This window comes from Thunnus albacares, chromosome 2 (assembly GCF_914725855.1).
Source record: "Thunnus albacares chromosome 2, fThuAlb1.1, whole genome shotgun sequence".
Classification (NCBI taxonomy): domain Eukaryota; kingdom Metazoa; phylum Chordata; class Actinopteri; order Scombriformes; family Scombridae; genus Thunnus; species Thunnus albacares.
In genome coordinates this window covers 35,373,157-35,394,589 of record NC_058107.1, presented here as the reverse complement: position 1 = coordinate 35,394,589, position 21,433 = coordinate 35,373,157, and the positions used below count along the sequence as shown (strand labels likewise).

The window sequence follows — 21,433 nt, the reverse complement described above, 5'->3', positions numbered from 1 at the left end:
GTGTTTCTTGGCTGATCGGAATTTGAAAATATAGACCTGTGTTTACAAAAATGTACTGATGTAAACAAACCTTTCGCATTAGCAACATTCATAACATATGATCCAGTTGTTTGTAGTGTTACTCCTCCTTAATAATAATAAAAAAAAAATACCTGTCAGTTAATTTGGGAGTCATACTGTGACTGCAGCATTAATAATATGTTATATGTTTTCACTCTTTTTAAAAAATATGATTTCACAGCTACGTGAAATGAGAAAAAGAAACCAAAATGAGATGCAGCCAATCAGCTGGAATCTGTGTTTTTATCTTAAAAAAAAAAAAAAAAAAAAAAAGGTTTTAGTTTAGGTTTTGTTGTTGTAGGAGCAGAATCTACAAGCTGTCATGATCATATATATCTAAGGCAAAAAAAAAAAAAAACCCAACAAAAAAGAAACATGTGACATTGGGGGTTACCATGGCAACGTCATCCCAAGCCCAACATTTGGTATCAAGCCTTTTAAAGGGGAGAAAAAAAAAATAAAATAAAATAAAACATTTACAGTGTGCAAAAAACACAAAAAGGAGCAACAACAGGCGAATACTTCACTCCTTTTGGGAAGGTGTGTCTGAGGGTGGAGGGTGGTGGTGGTGGGTGGGGGGGGGGGGCTGGGGGGGAGGGGGGTCGGATGGTGTCTGAGTTTTAACATGATCGGTAAACTGTACAGGGTCCTGTATAAAGCTGGAGAAGGAGGAGGAGGAGGAGGAGGAGGAGGGGGGGAGGGGGAGGAGGGGAGGAGAGTGTTTAAAAAGGCGAAGAGGAGGGCGGTAAAAAGGGGTGGGCGGGGCTCTATCGGGCTGCACTACCTGTGGACCGGCAGGTGCAGCCCGTTGAGGGGGTTGAGCGGGTGGGGCAGAGGGGGGTGCAGCTCCAGCTGGGCCAGCAGGGAGAAGTGGTCCGAGGGGATGTGGGGGTGGGGGCAGCCGGTGATGTTGTTGTCGATGAGCCACTGGCTGTCCAGCGGTCCCAGCAGGCCCAGGACACTCATGTGGGTTTTGGAGAAGAAGATGTAGTCGATCACGCCCTGCAGACAGGAAGACATCATGTCATCACAATGTAGCGTTCAGGGCCGCGTGTCAAGCTTAAATACTTTTTGAGTGTAATACTTAACTGAATCTGAACTGATATGTCCCTTTTCAAACAAATTTATAGGAACACATGTTAATGTTAAGTACCAAAGTATAATTTCGGTATTGATGCCTCGTTAGGGGAACTGTCTTTACATCATTATTTAAATCCTTCAAATAAAACGCTGAACTGATGATTTGATGCCTGTAGGGAAACTCTTTGTATCATTTGATATGACTGATGAACATTAATTCCAAAACAAGAGACTTCAGAAGGCACAGAAACTTTTTGTTTTACCTAAAAAAACCACCACAGGATAAATAATGAAGACTCTGCAAAATGTTTAAGGCTGACAAACCAGAACAAGTCCCGATACCCAGTGTTTCCCCACTAATAATCGTTTGTGTTTGGGAGCTTTTGTGCAGCGTTGTTCTGAAACCTGAGTCAGCCTTTGTGTCGTTGCCTGGGAAACTCTTGATGTGATGCGAGTGCCACTCACTCACTCACCGCAGAGCGAGAGAGTGAGCGTATGGGACGAATGCAGGTTAGCTAACATGAGAAGAGAAGAAGCTGTAACGCGGGTGACGGACAAACAAACACATCATCGTTTTACTCCAAAACTCTGGAGCCGAGCTAAAATACAGAAGTGGAAGAAGGGGAGCGGGGCAGCTTACTTTTATGCAATTGGCTAAATGCAGCTTATTATGTCATCCTCTCCTTGACATCACTTTTGTTTTAAGTCTTAAATATACCGAGCAAAAAAAAAAAACCTTGAACACAAATACAAATTGCTGACCGAAGCCGACCACGCAAACATACAATCCAACACGCCTCGTCTCTTTGGGGGTTTTTTGTTGCGTAACACCGGGCCTGAGAAAAATTATAGGGGAAACACTGCCGATACTAATACCGATACCTGACCTTTGGGTATCCGCTGATACCGAGTACTGATCCGATAGCAGTGTTTACACAGTATACAGTGTTTAACAGGCCGTATGCCTCACTGTGTGGAAGAGACTGGGATCATTGTTTTATGTGTGAGGCTTGACTTAAACACCGTTTTCCTAACGTAACAAATAAATACATAGATATAATTTACTGAATTGTTATATATTAAAATAATGGTATCTGATACCAGATCAGCCCATTGTCACCAATACCTGATCCAGCTATTTGAGTCAGTATCTGACCGATATCTGACATCAGTATTGTTATATCTCTAGTAAGTAGGGAGACCTGAAGAAGAACCTTGTCCAATTAAAATGTTTATCTGTATCTATCAGTTTTTTTTGGTGTGGAAAACATCAGCCGAATCAAATCACAAAACAATTCGAACTTGGGAGTTGTAAACTTAAGATGAAGCAATATTCTGCAACTTTATGGTTAACGTGTACTCAGAACCAGATCATGTGACAGCAGAAAACTGGAGGCAAATATCAGCCTCAGCCTGCGGTGTGTTTTTCAGCGGATATAAAAAGAGATACATGTTGATGTTTGCATAAAGGGACACACTCGTCAGTCTTAAGAGTCTTGTTCACTCGCCAGTGATCCAATGTTGGTCTACGATCGCTGGTAACGTCACCAGTAAAAAGCCCGTAGAGTCTTTCCAGACCAAAACGAGCAAAAAAAAAAAAAAAACCTTCTCTGACCAACATTTGCAGCTCAAATCAGGTTGGATGACACCAATTAGCTTGATTCATTTCATTCAGTTCTCCAAGGAATTAAGTTGTTTATACCAAGAAGTACACATGTACTAAAACATTGTGAAATACCGACATACAGAGAAAAACCGAACTTCTTTACGAAACAGAAACTCTTTGTGGGTTCCTGAAGTTCCACAAAGGAGCCAAGAAACAACAGTAGAAATGTGGTCAATGTTTCTGTAAGTGCGTCTGCATGTTACAGGTTTGGGTAAAGACGGAGCAACGGCTTATGTGGCAACTTGGCTGCATGACTCATTACAAACCAGAGCAGAAACCACAATAACTGTGTGAGAAGTGCAAATCTAAACACAATCGACCACGCTTTTGCCACCAACGCATCTAAAAAGTGTAAAAAAGAAAGTTGTGCTGCTGCGTTGGAGACGCTGCAAGTTTTTTTTTTTTTCCATTTCCAGTTGGATAACGCAAAGCAAGACACTCTCATAATGACAGCAAATATTTCACATACTAGTGTATTAATTAATCAAATGGAAAATAAAACTATCACGCCATCTCAAACACGAGTTTCTACCACCCACCGTTACACTGCGAGTCCTCGAACAGCCTCTAACTGTCAAATGCAGAGATTAAGATCCTGAACACCCACTCTGTCTTTATTGAAGTTTATGGCAACTCAACTGATTCTTGGCACCAAAGCAAATAAGTTGCAGTGTATTTATTAGGGACGCACGCTATCGGTATCGGCCGATAAAAGCTCTAAAAATCAAATATCTGCATCGGCCTTGAAACGAACATCTCTGCCGATTATGAGAGGCCGATTTTGTTGCCGTCTCCTCTTCCGCCGCCTGACGGTGCTTCCCTCCACGGACTGTTAGAGCTGCGATGTTCGGCTGCACAGATAGGAAACACGTTGGCTGACAGGATGTACCACTCTGTTTGGCGGGAGAGAGGGGGGGTTTGGTTTACAACGGAGGTCGGCGACCAAGCGTATTAGGTGCATCATCGCCACCTTCTGCTCCGGAGTGCGGACCAGAGATTTAATCCTGAACATTAAAAACTCTACAGCTGCAGCCCACTTGGCAGGTTCATCAAAGTTTTAATGCTTCCTTCATAAACTGTCTTTCTTGATCATATTTAGTGCAATCTATGCATCTATGCTTGCATGCCAGCTGGAAACAAATATGTGCATATATCGGTATCAGCAATCAGCCGCAATGAGTTGGAAATATCAGCATATCAGATATTAGCAAAAAAAAAACAAACCCCACTTATCTAATAATCAGGACATCAGACACAGTCTAACGTGACACCGAGCCTCCAAATTTAACTTCCTGCCTGTAAATCAGGCTGAAGAATCGCACCAGTGGTTTCACATGTTCTACACAAATTACTGATAATCACATTATTTTCATTATCGCTAATCATTCTGCAAAAACAAATTTGAATTGTTCCATTGATTTATTTTTGCGCACTTAACAGGAGCTGCAACTAATGCTTATTTTTATTATCAATTAATCTGTCGTTTATTGTCTCGCGTTTGTCGATCACTGTTTCTCACTTTTGTCCCGACCAACAGTTCACAACCCGAAGATGTTCAGTTTACTGTCACAGACTAAAGAAACCAGAAAATATTCACATTTGAGAAGCTGGAATCTGAGAATTCGGATATTTTTCTTTAAAATAAAGCCTCAAAATAATCAATTATCAAAATAATTGCTAATTAATTTTGTGTCAGTTGACTAAACGGTTAATTGAAGGAATTGTTGCAGAAAAGTTACATCACTGACGGTGATGCAGTGCATTACTACGCTACTGTAATGTAACTTTGACATAAATTTGGTCATTAAAAACTTGCAGCTGGAAGCTGGAAGAGGCTGGAATCAGGGAATTTGGACAATTAATCGATTATCAAAACAGCTGGCGATTAATTTAACAGTTGGAATCTGATCGATGAATCGTCGCAGCTGTACGGTGCAACGCGTGGAGGCTGTTTCTACCTTGAAGTCATATGTGTAGTTGGTGTAAGGCATCAGATTGCTGTCGTAGGCGCTCTTCAGCTGGAAACTGTGTGTGATGCTTCCGTCTGAGTTGCCGTTCTTGCCGTTGCAGCTGAAGTTGGTCAGACATTCATTGTAGCGCAGCTCCTTGAAGTCCTTGTGGTTCTCGGCCACTCCTCCGTTGCTCAGGTATTCTACCACACCTGGATGACACAAGAAGTAACGTGGATCATATTAATAAACATTCATAAACAAACAAACAAACAAAAAGTCTGTTCTTTTTTTCATGGAGGTCGAGGTGTCAAACAGTGCCGCCATCTGTTGGCAAAAAGGAAAACTGCAACCAATGATGAGCGAGAAAACAAACTGATACAAATTTAAGAAACATTTCAGTCAAAGTACCAACATAAAACATTACCTCACATTATTTAAGCCATAGTGACTTCATGCAGCTTCACCCTGCACCTCATGTTATTCTTCATTAGCTTTTAATAAATACATTAAACTGTATTTGACAACACAAACCCATTAAAATTGATTTAATGGCGTCTGTATAAACAGAAACCACATATCTGTGTCATTTCATTATGTGTTCAAGTGAGTCAACCCACAACCACGGTTGAAACTAACAATTATCTTTATTATCAATTAATCTGTAGATTACTTTCTCAGTTAATTGATGAGTCATTTGGTCTACAAAATACTAGAAAATGGTGAAAAACACTGTTTCTCAAAGCTCAAGATGACTTCCTCAAATATCTTATCCACGACCCAAAGATCTTCAGTTTACTGTCACAGAGGACGGAAAACAATTGATGTATTATCAAAATAGATGACGATTCATTTTCTAGTTAATCGAGTAATGGTTGCAGCTCTGGCCCTCACACTGTGGCAGCTCGGTGCTACACTGGCATGACGTCATTGCAACTCCTTCATTACACTTAATGTGACAAATAAGTTGTTAGACTTATGGCCTCTGGAAACGTGGCTTCAAATCATAAAAATGCATATATGATATCAAAGTTGAGTGTCTCATTAAGCATCCACAAAAATCTGAATGAAAATAAACATTCATAACTATTAGAAAACTGAGCTCAGAAACAGCTCATCTGGCTGCTCAAACCACTTCTCAGGACTGTGTGGGCGTGTCCGGATCATGTTTGATTGACAGCTCACTTTCAGCTCAAGTACCACTTTTATTTTCTATTCATTCACTAAAACGTTTTACTGATATGGAATAAAATACCAAATCTATCAAATGGACCCTACTTGGTTGAAAGCTTGAATAATCCACTAAGTAACAAACTAGGTTAGACCACCTGAAACTGTGTTTTTATTTAACTATACCTCCTGGAGTATGATGCTAATCGTTTTAGCATTCTCCATTCACATACATGAAACGGTTAGCATTAGCTTAAACGTTTTGCTATTAACTACCAATTCTATCAAATGGACCCTACTTGGTTGAAAGCTTGAATAATCTACTAACAAACAGACTAGGTTAGACCATCTGAAACTGTGTTTTTATTTAACTATACCCCACGGAGTCTAGCGCTAAACGTTTTAGCATCTTCCATTCATTTACATGAAACGGTTAGCATTAGCATCGCTATGCTACACTTTTGAGCTACTTATCCACTCCGTGATTAATACAGATTTGGATGGTGTAGCCGAGTCTGCTAGTTAGCTTAACACAGTAACTTTCAAACCATGTCAGGCTCATTTGAATTCTCATTCTAGCTAAAAGCAAAGAAACGTGCACTGCATTGTTTTATCATGAGGGAGATGAGAGTAAGTGTTGTGAAGTCAGCTTGGCCAGATAGCCACGTCAATCAATTTTCTCTTAAATATGATTGGGCAGGTATTATTACGTAATAAATTCCCTAGTTTAGCCCCGCCTATCTGCAACCCAGTAACAAGAGAAGGGAGAGAAACTTTCTAAAGAAAGATCCCAAATTACATGATTAATAGCAAATCATGGATTTGCCTTTCCAGGGGCTTTAAGACCATAAAATGAAAACTCACTGTTTAAGTTATTGTTGAACTTGTACTGCTGATTCTGTGTGAACTAAACTACGTGAGATTAATAAATTAAGAGAAAATAAAAGTGTCTCTCATCTTATTTACAACCACAACCAGCATGAAGATATTAGACAGTGAGATGTAAAGTGAGACGGTCTCACCGGAGTCGGGCAGCGAGTTGAGGTCAGCACACAGGACGATGGGGATGGAGGATGGGTCGGAGGTCGGCGAGCCGGTCGCCACGGAGCCCGAGGCCCTCTCGGCGATGCTCTTCAGCTCCGACAGGAACATCATGGTTTGGATCAACTTGACGTCCGAGTACTCGGGGTCCCAGTGCATGTGGGCGTTGGCCACCAGGACCAGCTGCCTCTCCAACGGCGGCTTCATGCCTGAAAACACAAGAAGAAGAAGAAGAAACTGGATTTAATTTTGAATGCAACAAATATGCAGCCAATGAAAAAAAGAAAAAATGGAGCGGAACTGAATAAAAATCAAGTCCAATATATATAACTGCGCATTTATAAAAGACGTCAAATATTTAAGAAAAGAAACAAACTGTTTGTAGGCGAGTTAAGAAAATAATAAAAATGTCAAAACCTGAAAAACAGTTTGTAAAATCCCCCAAACATCCCAAATAAAACCTAAACATGGTCTTGTTTTGGTTCCGTAGCTCTGATGCAACTTTAGAAACCCAGAAGTGCTGAGACAGTGAAATTTAATAATTAAAAGGGAAGAATGGGATTTACGCGGTTAAAGTTACTGCATGTCTCGCACTGCAAAACTGAATGAATTAACTTATAAACAGTGATCATGTGATCAAACCAAGACAGAACGGATTTACGGTATCAAACTGATCTTGGTGGGAAATTAAACTATTTTTGTACATCATCCTGCAAAAAAGGGATGTCCTGAAACTTACCGAAAGAAATATTCTGCAGCTTTATTTATAAATGACAAACCACTCTTTTGTGATATATTATTTAAAGGATAGGTTCACATTTCTTCTTTTTTTTTTTTTAGATTATTCTTTTGGCATTTTATTGGATAGTGAGCAGTGGGTATGACATGCAACAGTCAGGTGTCCATATGAACAGTGAAAGAGGTTTTCCTCGCTGTAATCATTCCTCCTGTTCATACTGGATATTAAAAGATCCTTCAAATGTGCTTTCAATGGAAGTGATGGAGGCCAAAACCCACAGTGTGTCCACACAGTCATTTAAAAGTCTCTGTGAAGCTTCTATTCAGCTTCAGCAGACTGAGTTAATCATATCAAGTGGATATCTGACACATTTACAGTCTTTTTAGCATCAAATTCCCTCTTTGTGTTTCCTCAGACAGTGTTTCCCTGTTGAGCTGCAGTGGAAATATAGTAACAAAAAGAGGAACTTTGGCACTAAAAACACTGTAACGTTGAAAAATATCTACTTGATTTGACTCATTTGGACGCTGAAGCTTCATATCAGCTTCAGATAAACTTTTAAATACATTTTTTGCACAGAAGGAGGACTGTGGATTTTGTCCTCCATCACTTCCATTGTAAGTGCATTATGAAGGGATCTTCTAATGTTCAGTATGAACAGGAGGAATGATTACAGTGACACCTTGTGGCAAAAAGTCTTTACTGTAGACAAACTTTTACTCTATTTTTGGCTGCACAGTTTTCCTACTGTGTAAACATCGGTCCAAGTATGTTATTATACATTAATAATACGATCATGTGTGGTTTTAAAATTCGTTCAACTGGAGAAACAGATGTTTGGAGATCGATTCAGATCTAGATCAATAAAACCGTGAAGTTATTTAGTGGGTAGCAGAGCTGAAACAACTACTTTACAACTATTTTTTAATAATCAATTTAATTCATTTTTCCAAGAACAAATGGCAAATATTCTTTGGTTAAAATGTGAAAAATTGCTGGTTTTCTCTGTTTTATATGTTTTGAATTTGAATGTCTATGGAGTTTTTTAACAAAATCAATGAAGACAGCACCTTCGGCTCTGGGAACTTGATATCTCTGACATTTTATAAGCTAAATGATTAACTGAAAACAATAACCGACAGATTATTCGCTAAATGTTCATATTTAATTCATTTTTCCAAGAACAAAATGGCAAGTATTCTTTGGTTCGAGCTTCTAAAATGTGAAGATTTGCTACTTTTTTCTGTTCTATATGTTTGTAAAATCAATGAAGACGTCACCTTAGACTCTGGGAACTTGATATTTCTGACATTTTATAAGCTAAATGATTAACTGAAAACAATAACTGACAGATTAATCGCTAAATGTTGCCGTCCCATATTGTTATTAATGACCCTGGATGCTTTCTGGGATGCTGGAATACACGGTTGAGTCTCCACAGGTAGTCAATGTGTGGTATTCTGAAGATATTTCACTGAATCAAACCGTTCTTACCGCCGGAGAACATGTCCTTGTTGACCTCGAGCAGAACGGCCACTCCGATGTTGTCTTTGGTCATCACTCTGTTCAGCATGACCTCTGACCCCTCAGAGTTGGCCATGGCCACCTGGTTGAACTCCACAGTGTGTTTCTGGACCAACGTAAACCTGCAGAAACACAAGAAATCCAAACGTAAACATCCACTGCAGGACTTTGAGAACATATAAATCATTTTTTTCTTATATGCAACACCTGCCTTCACCACAAACACTCAACTCATAAATCCAAACAACAAATATATATATAAATATTCCGTACAGTACGTTCTGTAAAGTATAAACTCACTTCTCGGTCTTGAAGAACACAGCGCAGCCGTCCACGTGTTTCCTCTCCTGTTCCGACACCAGTTTGGCACGAGACTTTGGACAGAAGTAGCCGTCGTAGCCGCGTTCCTTTAGTGTTTCCAGAAACATGGTGTAGTACTGCTCCGTCTCGACCTCCTACACACACGAACACACACACACACAGCAAGAAACATCAGCTAAAAACACTCAATGAATTGTGAGTGTACTTTTAGACAAACTAATAAATAACTAAAAACAATTCAGCTATTTCTCCGCTAGAATTTTTATGCTTTCAAGCTAAAATAAACTTAGTTTCCTGTCCTGAGGGAGGGAAGCTAAACTGAGGACAGTTAGTCGGTATTGTCTAACTCTTCATCTTCTTCTGTAGACAATAACTCGGTTGTGTCGGCCAGGAGGAACAGTCGCCGGATCCATGTGAGCAGTTGATAGCAGCCGTTGCAGAGAACAGTCTGATAATCACAGCGCTGAAGAGACCGAACAGCGCTCTGCTACGACGGACGCGCTCTGATTGGTCGTTACATGTCAGCGGACGAGCGGACGGCGGGAAGAGACGTCCATCTTGTTAAAGGTCACAGAAAGTGAGCGGCGAACTGATACAATCATGTGAAATTATAGCCGGTCAAAAGCAGGTTTCCCTTTTCTATCAGATACTGATGAAGTCAGACAGTCTCTCTTCTAGTCTAAGAAGTTATTAACGAGTATTGATCCTGTGTGGCTCAACAGGAGGGTTGCAATTAACACTTATTTTCATTATTGGTAAATCGATTAATCATTTTGGCTATAAAATGTCAGAAAATAGTGATAAAAAGACACTTAAAAGCTTCAAATTTTAACATTTGTGAAGCTGTAAAAATCAAAAAAATCTACATAATTGCCAATTTAATTTTCAGACAATCAACTAATTGATTAATTGATGCAGCTTTACCTAATAGCACTTTGTCTAGCTAAGTGTTACTTCAAAATAAAACATGACGAGAGACAAGGTTGTGAACTTTTCTTCAAAAATTTTCAAAATAAAAGTTTTTCAAGAATCCCGAGAAAAAAAAAAAAGCTCACAGTAAGTCCTGACTGTCAGAAGATCGCTGTGAAATAAGGAAATAATCTCAAAAAAACTTGCAGCAAAGACGTGACAAGCACAAGCAACACATATGAGGTGTGGAAATTTATTTACAGTTAAGACCTGCAAATAACATATAATAATAAAGGATTGAAATGTCTCATCATCAGTAAAGTGTCAGAAACTTATTTTGTCCAGATGCTGATTTTGGCTGTTTTTTTTTTTCGGGTAAAGCCGGAATGTAATAAAGAAATTATAATAGAAGCATTTAATGGTGTTGGAAATCTTTTGAGACAGAACTTTATTAGAGCAGCCTACAAAGAAAAATCTTCCTCTTTCATGCTCTGATTACTGTCTGCTTTGTTAAAGTGGAAAATGTAACGAGGGAAAGTGAAATGCCTTCTACCTGCAGGCTGATGATGTCAGCGTCACAGCTGGTGATCTCCTCCATGATGCCTTTCTTCCGGTATTCCCAGTTGAGAGCCCAGGATGGGCAGTAGCCATACAGCTGTCGCGTGGCGTATTTGTCACACAGCACGTTGTAGCACATGACTGTGAACGTGGCTGCAAGAGAGGAAGGAAAAAAGGAGAGAAGACGATGACCGAACAGCCCCGACCGACCGACAGATAGATGGAGGAGAGTGTCGGTAAAATTATCCTCCAGATCTGTGTTGGTTTTATTTTATTCTTCTAGTGTTTGCTTTAGAAAAGCAAATCTAAAAGTGTTAATTTACTGAGTAAAGCAGCCAAAGAGAGCAAAGCAAACATTTATTATTATGCAAATGCTGCTGATTTTTACTTTTAGAAAAGATATTCGACTGAAACATTTAATGCACTTTTTGTACTTGACATGAATCTTGATCCACAAACCTTCAAACTTCATGAACTGATTTCATCTCAAAAGGACAGAAGACTTAGTTTTAAAGCTGCAACAACAGAATTTATTTCAATATATTGATCTTCTTAGTCAGTTTTCAAGCAAAAATGCTCAAACCAGTCTAGTTCCAGCTTCTCAAATGGGAAGATTTGCTGCTTTTCTTTGTCATATACAATAATAAAGTGAATATATTTGGATTTTTGATCTGAAGTTCCTGAGCTGGAGGCAATTATAACGAGTATTTTTCACTATTTTCAGACTGTCATTCATAGACTAAACATTATTTATTGATAAAATAATCCACAGATTTTATTGACCTTGAGTCAGAGCGCTGTGCCTTTTTCCTTTATCATGTCAGCAGCTTCTTCTTCTTCTTGTTTTTTAGGCTCCAGTCTGTTCAAACCTGCGACTGAAACTAACGCCGAGGCTCTTTGTTATCTTTTTGGACCTCTAAACAGTTTTTTTTTGGTCAACTTGTGAATGTGTTTCATAAATAAAGAATGAGTTTGTGGCCTGAGTTTCATCGAACTTGGCAACTGCCTACAACAACTAAATGAAACTTCACACCCCCACCGCCCTCCCCCCCCCCCCGGATCACTGCTCCAATAAGCCTGCAGCCTTTTATGTTTTGACAGTTTTTTTTTTCTTTCCACGTTTTTGTTTTCAGACCAAACTGACGCCCGACATCACAGCTGCGATGCTCCGGGCAGCTTTACATCTTGGCAAGTGACAGTAAAATACTTCCAAACCAAAAAATCCAGTAAGGTGATGTCAGTGAACTAAACACAGCACGCTCGTGTTCACCGAGCCAGTCGGCTTTGTGATTTACATCCAAGGAAATCAAAAGAATGAGAATAAAAAGATTCAACACTACTGAGGGAAGCCATATAAGACATATAAAAATATTCTGCAGTTTGTGTCTTTTTTTCCACAAAAAGTTCAATTACCTAAAAATCCTTAAAAATACATAAAAAGAAAAACATGTTGTTGAGTAAATGGGGACTTTAAGGAAGCGGTTCCCAAAAACTGTTATGCTTACGACCCTGAAAATTAAACAACCCGACAAGTTGGAGTCTATTAGTTGTCAGCGGTTCAACCAAATAATAATTTTTCCTTCCAAGATTCTTTCATTGAAGTGTTTTTAGGGGCCTGAGGAGTTAAAAAGTATCCCGTATTTCAGAAGGAAAAATATAATAATAAAAAAATGTTTTCCTTTCTTACCCTTTCATCTCATGAGAACTTGTGTTTTTATATTTAAATGTTCTATCAGAAACTCCAATAACTATCAGAATTTAAATTGGACAAAAAAAGGAAAATCGATAGTTTGTCAGTTAGCGAGGATAATATATTGTATGTATGTGATTTAAAGGACCAGTGTGAAGGATTTAGTGGCATCTAGTGGTGAGGTTGCAGATTGCAACCAACTGAACACTCCCCCCCCCCTCCCCCCACCCCCTTCCTTTCCTTCCTTTAAGTGTGCAGGAGAACCTACGATGGCTGCAAAACTCGCAAAAAATGCAAAACACCCTCTCTAGAGCCGGTGTTTGGTTTGTCCGTTCTGGGCTACTGTAGAAACATGGCGGTGCAACATGGCGGGCTCCGTGGAAGAAGACCCGCTCCTTATGTAGATATAAAGGGCTCATTCTAACCCCCAAAGTCACAACGCGTTTCAGAAGCGCCCCAGAAGCGGCTCTCCGCTCCGCTGCGCTAAAGATAGGCGCCTCGTCTATTTTTTACGGAGGTCCCTTCAAGCAGCACAGAGCAGATCGAGCTGGGCAGGAAGTCAGACACAGAAACAGCATTGAGCATCCGGTCAATTTTCAAAATAAAACACCCCACACAGACTCCTGGTCGTATATCAACAATAAACGCAATTAAAACAGATGAATAAAGAAACCATTTAACTACGTAGCCTACTTAACCGTAGCAGAAGCACAATAATCAAGGAAAATGACCAAATCAACGAAAGCTGAGCAAGTTAACAAAATTGGGCAGTTTAGTTGCCCTGCTACTGCAGTAATTACGGTAGCCTTAAGGGACTATCAGCTTTGACTAGGCTGCTGTAATTACTGTAGTAGGAGTGCAACTGACTTTAAACGACGGAAGGCTTCCCCGCAGTGAAGACGCTCCGCTTCTGACACGCTCCCGGTGGAATAGGGCGCCGTGCAGAGGACGGAGCAAAACCGCGTCGGAGCCGGAATGCGGCGCACAGGCGCCCGGTGGAATCCCGGGGTCAGGTAACAAAAACACAATGATTCTTATTTTCAGGTGATTATACACTAATTAAAACATACTGATGAATCTTATATTCCATTTCTGCCAATAGATCCTAAATCCTACACACTGGTCCTTTAAGCTGATAGGAGATTCTTACATTAACATTAATCCTGTTGCTTAAAAAAGTGTTTATTAAATTGTGAATGAGTCCAACAAGACGCTGCAGGTGTAACTCGCCCCTCCTGATGAACATACCTGTGGGAATCATTTGGTCTCGCTCTTTCAGAGTGATCCAAGGTCTTTGGGGGAGCTGCTCCGGGTGCACTGGAAACAGGATAGGGCGGGAAGCAAATCCGGATTAGTGCTCATTAGTCCGTGACAAACACAATGAGACGATTTACCTGCGGTTCTCAGGTTAACAATGAACCGCCGGTAAAATATGCATGAGTCCCGACGAACGGGGGGCGGGGCGCGTTGTAAGGCGAAGCCGCGAGGACGTTTACCTGCTAGATTGTCGAGCATGTAGTTCAAAAGCTTTCTGGTTCCGTCCGGCTCCTGGTAGAGATTGAGGATGTCTTGGGACAAAGGGTTTCCTGCAAAACAACCACATGAAAAATACTAACTAAATATATAAAGAATCAAAAGCAGGGGAAAATCACATTGAATCAGACAGACGTGTCTCAGAAGAAGCATTTTGGGGGAAAAGCTGTAATAATAACGTAATAAAAGACTCACCTTTTAGCCCAAGGGTTTGTAACTGGAAAAGCCTCCCAAGTTCATAAGGCAGAACTCGTAAAAGATTGTTGTTTAAAAGCAATTCCCTGCGAGAAACGACACAAAATATACATCAGTCCTTTGGTTTCTTCACATCTAAAAAGGGGGATTTTCTTTGTGTATTTTGTCAAACCATCTTCTACCACATTGTGCTTTGTTGTCACTTCAGTTTATTCATCTGGTCAAAATGTGTCTTTGCTTGTCATCTTCAATTTTTTTTTTTTTTGTGTGTGTTTCTGGACCCAGGAGGATGTAACTGTTTCTCATCCATGGATTTCATAATCTTCGTCTTTCTTTCTTCTGTGAGTGTTTGATCTGTGTGTTTGGATTTATCGTGCCTCTCATCACTCTGCTTTTAAGCTTTAGGCGGTTTGGAACATAATTCCTCTCAATGAATTCATTATTTTTCCAAGTCAAAATAAAAAAAAAAAAAAAATACACCCTTGTGTGAAATTAAAGTTTTGTCCAGACAAAGTCATTAACAGAACCACCTCCAGATGTGAACTGATCGCCGCCGTGATGTCGGCCATGTTTCTCAAGTATCTCAGGATTCTGTTGACCTACCTGAGAGAGACCATGTTGCCCAGTTCGGCGGGCAGGCTGCGGAGCTTATTGGACGACAGGTTCAGGTAGACCAGGTTGGGCAGCTTGGCGATGTCCGGCGGGATGCGGGTCAGGTTGTTGTCGTTGATGTGCAGTGCTGTCAGGTGGGTTAACGTCCATAACGAGCTGCTCAGATTCCTGACCCGCCCTGCGCCAAAAACACAACAACTGTAAGCAAATACAGGTTTCATATCTGAGCTTTGAGATCAACCGAACCAGGAGACAACCAGACTCACGCTCTTCAAGACATAACAAGACATTTATTCAACATTTCTGGCAGTATTGATATTTTTTATCCTGCAGCAAATCTGGTTAAATTTAGACGATTTTCATGCCACGATTCAGTTTTTATGATTCTTTTCAGAGTAAAAAACCACACAGTCAGCATTGTGTGACACAAAAGAGATGTTGAAATCAAATTAATTAGACATAACAAGACGTTTATTGAACATTTCTGTCAGTATTGATATTTTTATCCTGCAGCAAATATGACTAAATTTAGACGATTTTCATGCAACGATTCAGTTTTTATGATTCTTTTCAGGGTAAAAAAAACACACACACTGAGCATTAAAACCACCACGTGACACTAAATAGATGCTGAAATCAAATTAATTAGACATAAGAAGATGTTTAATGGAAATTTATGACAGTATTGATATTTTTATCCAGCAGCAAATCTGACTAAATTTAGACGATTTTCATGCAACGATTCAGTTTTTACGATTCTTTTCAGTAGAAAACCACACAGTCAGCATTTAGAGCACCATGTGACACTAAATAGATGCTGAAATCAAATTAATTAGACATAACCAGATGTTTATTGAACATTTCTTTCAGTATTGATATTTTTATCCTGCAGCAAATATCCACCATTTCAATTCTGACTAAATTTAGACGATTTTCATGCCTCGATTCAGTTTTTATGATTCTTTTCAGGGTAAAAAAAAAACCACACACACACACACACTCAGAGCATCATGTGACACAAAAGAGATGTTGAAATACTGAAATTATTTTAGGGTTAACCACAGAGTGACCTACTTATTCACCTGTAGATCCTGTCAGCCTTAACTGCTCGTTAATGTAGAATTTACTCAATTAATAACATGATGAAGAAGAATTTTACTGGTCTAACTTACTGGTTGATATATCTAATATTAGATTATTGACATTATTGGCCTGATAGATCAGTTTCCATCCTGTAACTCTCGTGTCCGAGCTGCTTGTTTGAAATCAGAAAAATGAAAGAGGAACCTGACAGACGCCCGTTTGGATGTTAATTATTAACTTTTCCTTCTAGTCGTGGAAAGTTACCTGATCGTTAATACTTTTTCTTTTTCTCTTTTCACATTGGTTCAGTCATAAACATTCATGCCTGGGATTGTGACACTGTCTGAAGTTGTCAATTCACATCTGGGTTTTTCAGTCAAGAATATTTTAATTATGTGGTTTCCAGATGTTGCTCTTTCTTTTCTTCATATTTGCGGGAAAAGTGACCTTTCTAGTTCGAGTTTCTGCAACACCAGAAGTTATAAAAAAAAGTGAAACTTTAAGCTCGTGTAACGTCCAAACTGTGAAAAACATTTATCCCTGAACACACAGTGTGTGTGTGTGAGTGAGATGAAAATATGTCAAGGAGCTCATCGAGATAATAAAAACAAAACAAGCTCACACACAGAGAGGAAAAACACAAGATTATTTTCATATTCTGCTTCATCTCTGCTTCATTAAATCCTTCACGATTCACTTTCAGTAATAAGGCTGTCATGTCAGATTTGTCTTTATGTTCATATTTCTGCCATTTTCAATATAAAAATGCATCTTTTTTTCCTTTAATTTAGTTCAGTCCAGGGACTCGGAGCTCTGCTGGTTTTCACTTTTAATGATCGAATCCAGATTTACACCTGAGCTACGAGGCCTCAGCTGGGATGTTTTTATATGGAGGCAGACCCACACAGAGAGAGAGAGAGAGAGAGAGAGAGAGAGAGAGTTAGTTAGACTGACCAGATATCTCGAGCTCAGCCCAGTGAGACTTCTTCCCATTGGCCGCCTCCTCGGTTGACATGATGGTGTAACATCTGCGGGGATCTGGAGGATCATATTTTTCCTTTGGCATACCTGTTAATCTGAAACACAAGAACACACAAGAACACACACGTTTCAGGTTAAATTCAGCACTGATGGGCAGAGCTGGGAGTCCTTTAAAAGATTACAATACCAGTATCGATACCAGTACCCTTAAAGTGATACTGATACTAATAGAGTTCTTCACTCGATACCCATCACGTGAATGGAAGTGTAAAATGTCACCACTCCTCCTCATCCAAATGATTTTCACAGGAACAAACTTTCAAAGTGTTCAAATTATTGAAATGTTTATTAAATAACTGAACAATTAAGTGTTATCACCACAGACTGTTTGGCTTGTAGCTGCTACCGTAGTGAGCCAATCACACGTCGTAATATATCACAGAGCGCTGGCGGTAAAATAGTCATTTTTTCCCAAGATCTGGGTAGAAAAAGGGTCGAATGCAGGTATCGATTAACTTAAAGGTTCTGATACTCAGCCCGACTGAAGGGCAGATATTCTTCCTTAAAATAAAATGATATTAAACAAATGATACTGTAAGTGATACTGTTTTTTAATGTTTCTACTTCTGTATTAATGATGTATAACGTAGTAAAAGTGACACATTTTGGAAGTAGTTTGTCTTTATTGAGGGACGTTTTAAATCATATGTTCAGTTTGATTTAGATCAGAAATCTGTGCTTTATTAACTCAACACTTCCTGCTACTGACAGTTATACAATCAACACTGTGAAGCATGAAGTTAACACGTAAAAGTTGATCAGCTGTTCATTTTTCACTCTGCGTGTGTTTAAAAGACACGAACACAACCTGCTCCGACTGATCACAGAAACAAGTGAAGCTAAATTAGATTTTTATGATAAAACAGCTGAAATGAATTCCAGTGATGTAAGATGAAAAATGAGGAAAATTAAATATAAAAAAACAAATAAAAGAAAGTTCAAAGAAAACTGAAAAAAGCAGGTTGTGGAAAAGAAAATTCTTCCTCTAATCCCTCCTCTCCCTCCCCTGAACATTCTCCATCCTGCTGCAAAATATTTTACCACCCAAGTAGATTATTTCATAACTCAGAATAAACAAATAAATGCCTGTCTTTTCTTTTCAAGTGGCCGGTGGAGTCAGCGGCCTGAGGCGGCGTTTACCGGCACACACACACACACACACACACACACACACACACACACACACACACACACACAGCGGCGGCCGGCTGCAGGTGATTTCCCCGTCCTGACAACGACACACACAAAGTCTCTCAGAGCCAAAAACCAAAACCACCACAGGAAGCACCTGGAGGTCGATTCTGACAACCCCCCCCCCCCCCCCCCCCCCCCCCCCCCCCCCCCCAAAAAAAAAACTGGCATCTGTGTAAAGAGCTGAGACGTCATAAATCTAGATGCTGTGATTATCAGCGTGATGGCGTTCATTATGTGATTTATGTGGACGACTTCTGTGACGAAGGCAGAGAAACCAGCTTTTGATCCACAGATGATTTAATCCAAAAAAATGATGCCACGATGTTCAATAACTGGATGATTAGTGCAGAACGGAGACGTCCAATCAGACGGCTTGCTGATCTATCACAAGTCTTACGTAAGAGCCGTGACAACTAACTAATGAAAGAAAATATCCTTAAATAAATGAATGTTTCTTTGATGCATCTCCTGCACACAAGTTTACAATTATCAACAAGTTTTATAGCTGCAATCAACAGAGAATTAAACGCCGACTATTCTCATAATTAATCGTTTTGAGTCACATCTTAAGAAACAAATACTAAGACTGTCTGGTTTATTTCGTCTTTCTGTGACAGTAAACTGAAGATTTTGTGGACTGTTTGAGACCGTCACCTTGAGCTTATTATTCTCATTATCAATTAATCTGTCTATTTATTTTCTTGATTAATTTGTTTTGTCTATAAAGCTCAAGGTGATGCCTTCAAATGTCCACAGCCCAAAGATAGTAAGTTTACAATCATAGAAAACTAAAATAAACCAGAAAATATTCATATCTGAGAAGCTGGAATCAGAGAATTTGGATGTTTTTCTTAATAAAAAGACTAAAAACAAGTAATGAGTTGTCAAAGTTTTCTGTCAATATGTTGTTGTGAAGTCTTAAAAGTTGCACTACAGTTGTAAAGGTGATAAAATGTGTTGAACTGAAGCCACACGGCAGCGCTGAACAATTACTCGAAAGTTTATCGGAATCGCGGTATAGCCGGTATAAGCGCAATATTTCTTAAAAATACCGTTTTAAATGTAATATTATTGTGCTGCAGAGACGTCACAGCCTACACATCATATTCTACAAACTTCAGAAAACCTCTTTGTTTGGTGCAGATCCCTGCAAACATCACACCATAATCACTTTAATATGTTTTTCAACGAAAATCGTATCGCAATATCAGTCCAAATAATTGCAATTAGGTATTTTTTTGAAAACGGTGGAGCACATGGTCACCTTATCAACTCATGTTGTCCCGGGTCAGACTGATTATTGTGTTACAACAGTTTCACTCAGTGCAAAATATTATTTCCGTTTCTATTTACATGAACCTGAACAAGCAGTCATGCAACCTTCACTTATCAGGCTTTAAAGCAGGCAGCTGGAGGAGGTCTGTCCACAAACCACTCAGCTTGCAAAGTTATTTTAACTGCCCGGCCTGCCAGCTGTCAGTCTGCAGCTCTGGTTGGAGGAGGAGGAGGGGGGGAGGAGGAGGTGTGGGGGTGGCACATATCATAAAAGTTATACTATATATGCATGACATTGTTATTAACCATTGACTTTCTGAGCAGCGTGCATGCATAGGAGCAATAGGAATAAGGTGCAAGATGTTATGCAGCTGAGTCGCCATGAGGTTGGTTTGGGGGTGGGGGGGGGGGGGGCGGGGGGGGTGAACAAGTTTGGAGAAGACTTACATAACCTGTTTACACGCTGCTGGGTCACAAGTAAGCGGCAGATATACAGCCAGCTGGCAGCGGCTCATATCAGACACACAAGCACGAAAACTCAAGTTGCAACTGCGACGTGAGATATCAACATGTAGGTTTGTAGGGGGGTGGGTGGGGGGGGTGTTGGAGGGGCTGTCAATGGTCAACCCTGTTGCCTTGGCAACTGGGAGTGATTATTTTTTTTGAAAGGCGGGAGTTTTTTTTTTATTTTTTTTATTGCAAGTGGAAAAAATGTAGCGATGGCAACTGCACCAACAGCTGAGAGAGAGGCGAGCATCCAAACATAGCTGAAATGTCAAAAGTGACAAGCGCGCAGCACAACGTACACGGACCGGACGGACGGGCCCCGTTCAGGAGAAGTTCAACCCACCGGCCACCCAGCTGTCACACCTGACAGGGAGGTAAACACGCCCTCTGGATATGTCTAAGAATACATATTCCAGTATTAAATCTATTAAAGTAGAGTCAACACAAAGCGCAAACAGGTGAACCGTCCAGCGCGCTCGAAGCACGGCGCTGGATTTGTTTGGCTAGCGGCTGCAGGGCGCACGCTGCCCGGGCTCACCGAGTCGAGCTGCGGGGAAGAAGGGAGTTGGTACAAATGGAAGCGGATTTAACGCGGAAATTTAACCCGGGACAGTCTGGACAAAGTGTCCGCAGCTGAAGAACAAACTCAGGGTTGACATTACCTTCATTCGTGGGCGGTAGAAGACGGTTTGTTGAGTGAATTGGTAGAGACATGCAGACGCGGCTGGTGAACCCGTTCAGACCCTGAACGTCTCGGAAACAGAAGGAAGAACAACAAACGCAGCTTCCGCTCGTACCCGCACACTGCATCCACCCCCGAGTCATCCCGCACCACAAAAAACATGTTCATACTGACTTTATAACATACAGAATAATAATAAAAAAGCTCAATAAACTGCTACAAAGCCCCAGTTTACAGTCCCCACTTTATTTATTTTCTATTTTAGTTCCAAATGACTCAACTCCATTTAAATCTCAATTTATCTAGTCAATGTTTACTTGTATAGGGACAAGTATAAATCATGATTTATGTCACAGCATTTATAGCCTAGGCTATATATAACGTCCCTATCAATCAATTAATCAATCAAGTCAATTAAACTTTATTTATATAGCACCTTTAAAACAAATCAAATGCAATTCAAAGTACTGACAAAAACGTACAGGATGTTAAATATGGATTTAGAGACCGCACCGACATAATTAAAAAGCAAAAGAGTTAATTGAATAAGACGACAATAAAAGATGGGTAGTTAAGATAATAAAAGATAAATAATAGAAGATAA

At 40.0% G+C, this 21,433-nt stretch overlaps 1 protein-coding gene across 2 annotated transcripts; it reads right to left on the bottom strand.

Moving 5' to 3' along the window:
- Window positions 1-665: 665 nt before the first annotated feature.
- On the bottom strand, window positions 666-21,028 carry cnot6l (CCR4-NOT transcription complex, subunit 6-like). 2 transcript variants are annotated; one of them, XM_044332453.1, is made up of 12 exons: window positions 20,810-21,028; window positions 17,085-17,206; window positions 15,039-15,225; window positions 14,436-14,521; window positions 14,204-14,293; window positions 13,956-14,024; window positions 11,013-11,170; window positions 9,530-9,684; window positions 9,200-9,351; window positions 6,948-7,175; window positions 4,765-4,967; window positions 667-1,062 (listed from the first exon to the last, which is right to left on the bottom strand). In XM_044332453.1, exons 2-12 carry the CDS (start codon window positions 17,194-17,196, stop codon window positions 841-843), a joined length of 1,662 nt encoding a protein of 553 aa, XP_044188388.1. In that variant the 5' UTR covers window positions 17,197-17,206; window positions 20,810-21,028; the 3' UTR covers window positions 667-840. The 2 variants fall into 2 exon arrangements, with proteins under 2 accessions (XP_044188396.1, XP_044188388.1); XM_044332461.1 differs by lacking the exon at window positions 20,810-21,028 and having other exon boundaries at window positions 666-1,062; window positions 17,085-17,203.
- Window positions 21,029-21,433: the final 405 nt, after the last annotated feature.

Excerpts from the sequence above, each read along its gene's own strand:
- cnot6l (XM_044332453.1), bottom strand. The coding sequence starts at position 17,196 with ATGCCAAAGGAAAAATATGATCCTCCAGATCCCCGCAGATGTTACACC. Across the intron at positions 9,352-9,529 it reads GTGTTCTTCAAGACCGAGAA|GTTTACGTTGGTCCAGAAAC; the intron begins GTGAGTTTATAC and ends GTGTTTCTGCAG. Across the intron at positions 4,968-6,947 it reads CAACTCGCTGCCCGACTCCG|GTGTGGTAGAATACCTGAGC; the intron begins GTGAGACCGTCT and ends TGTGTCATCCAG.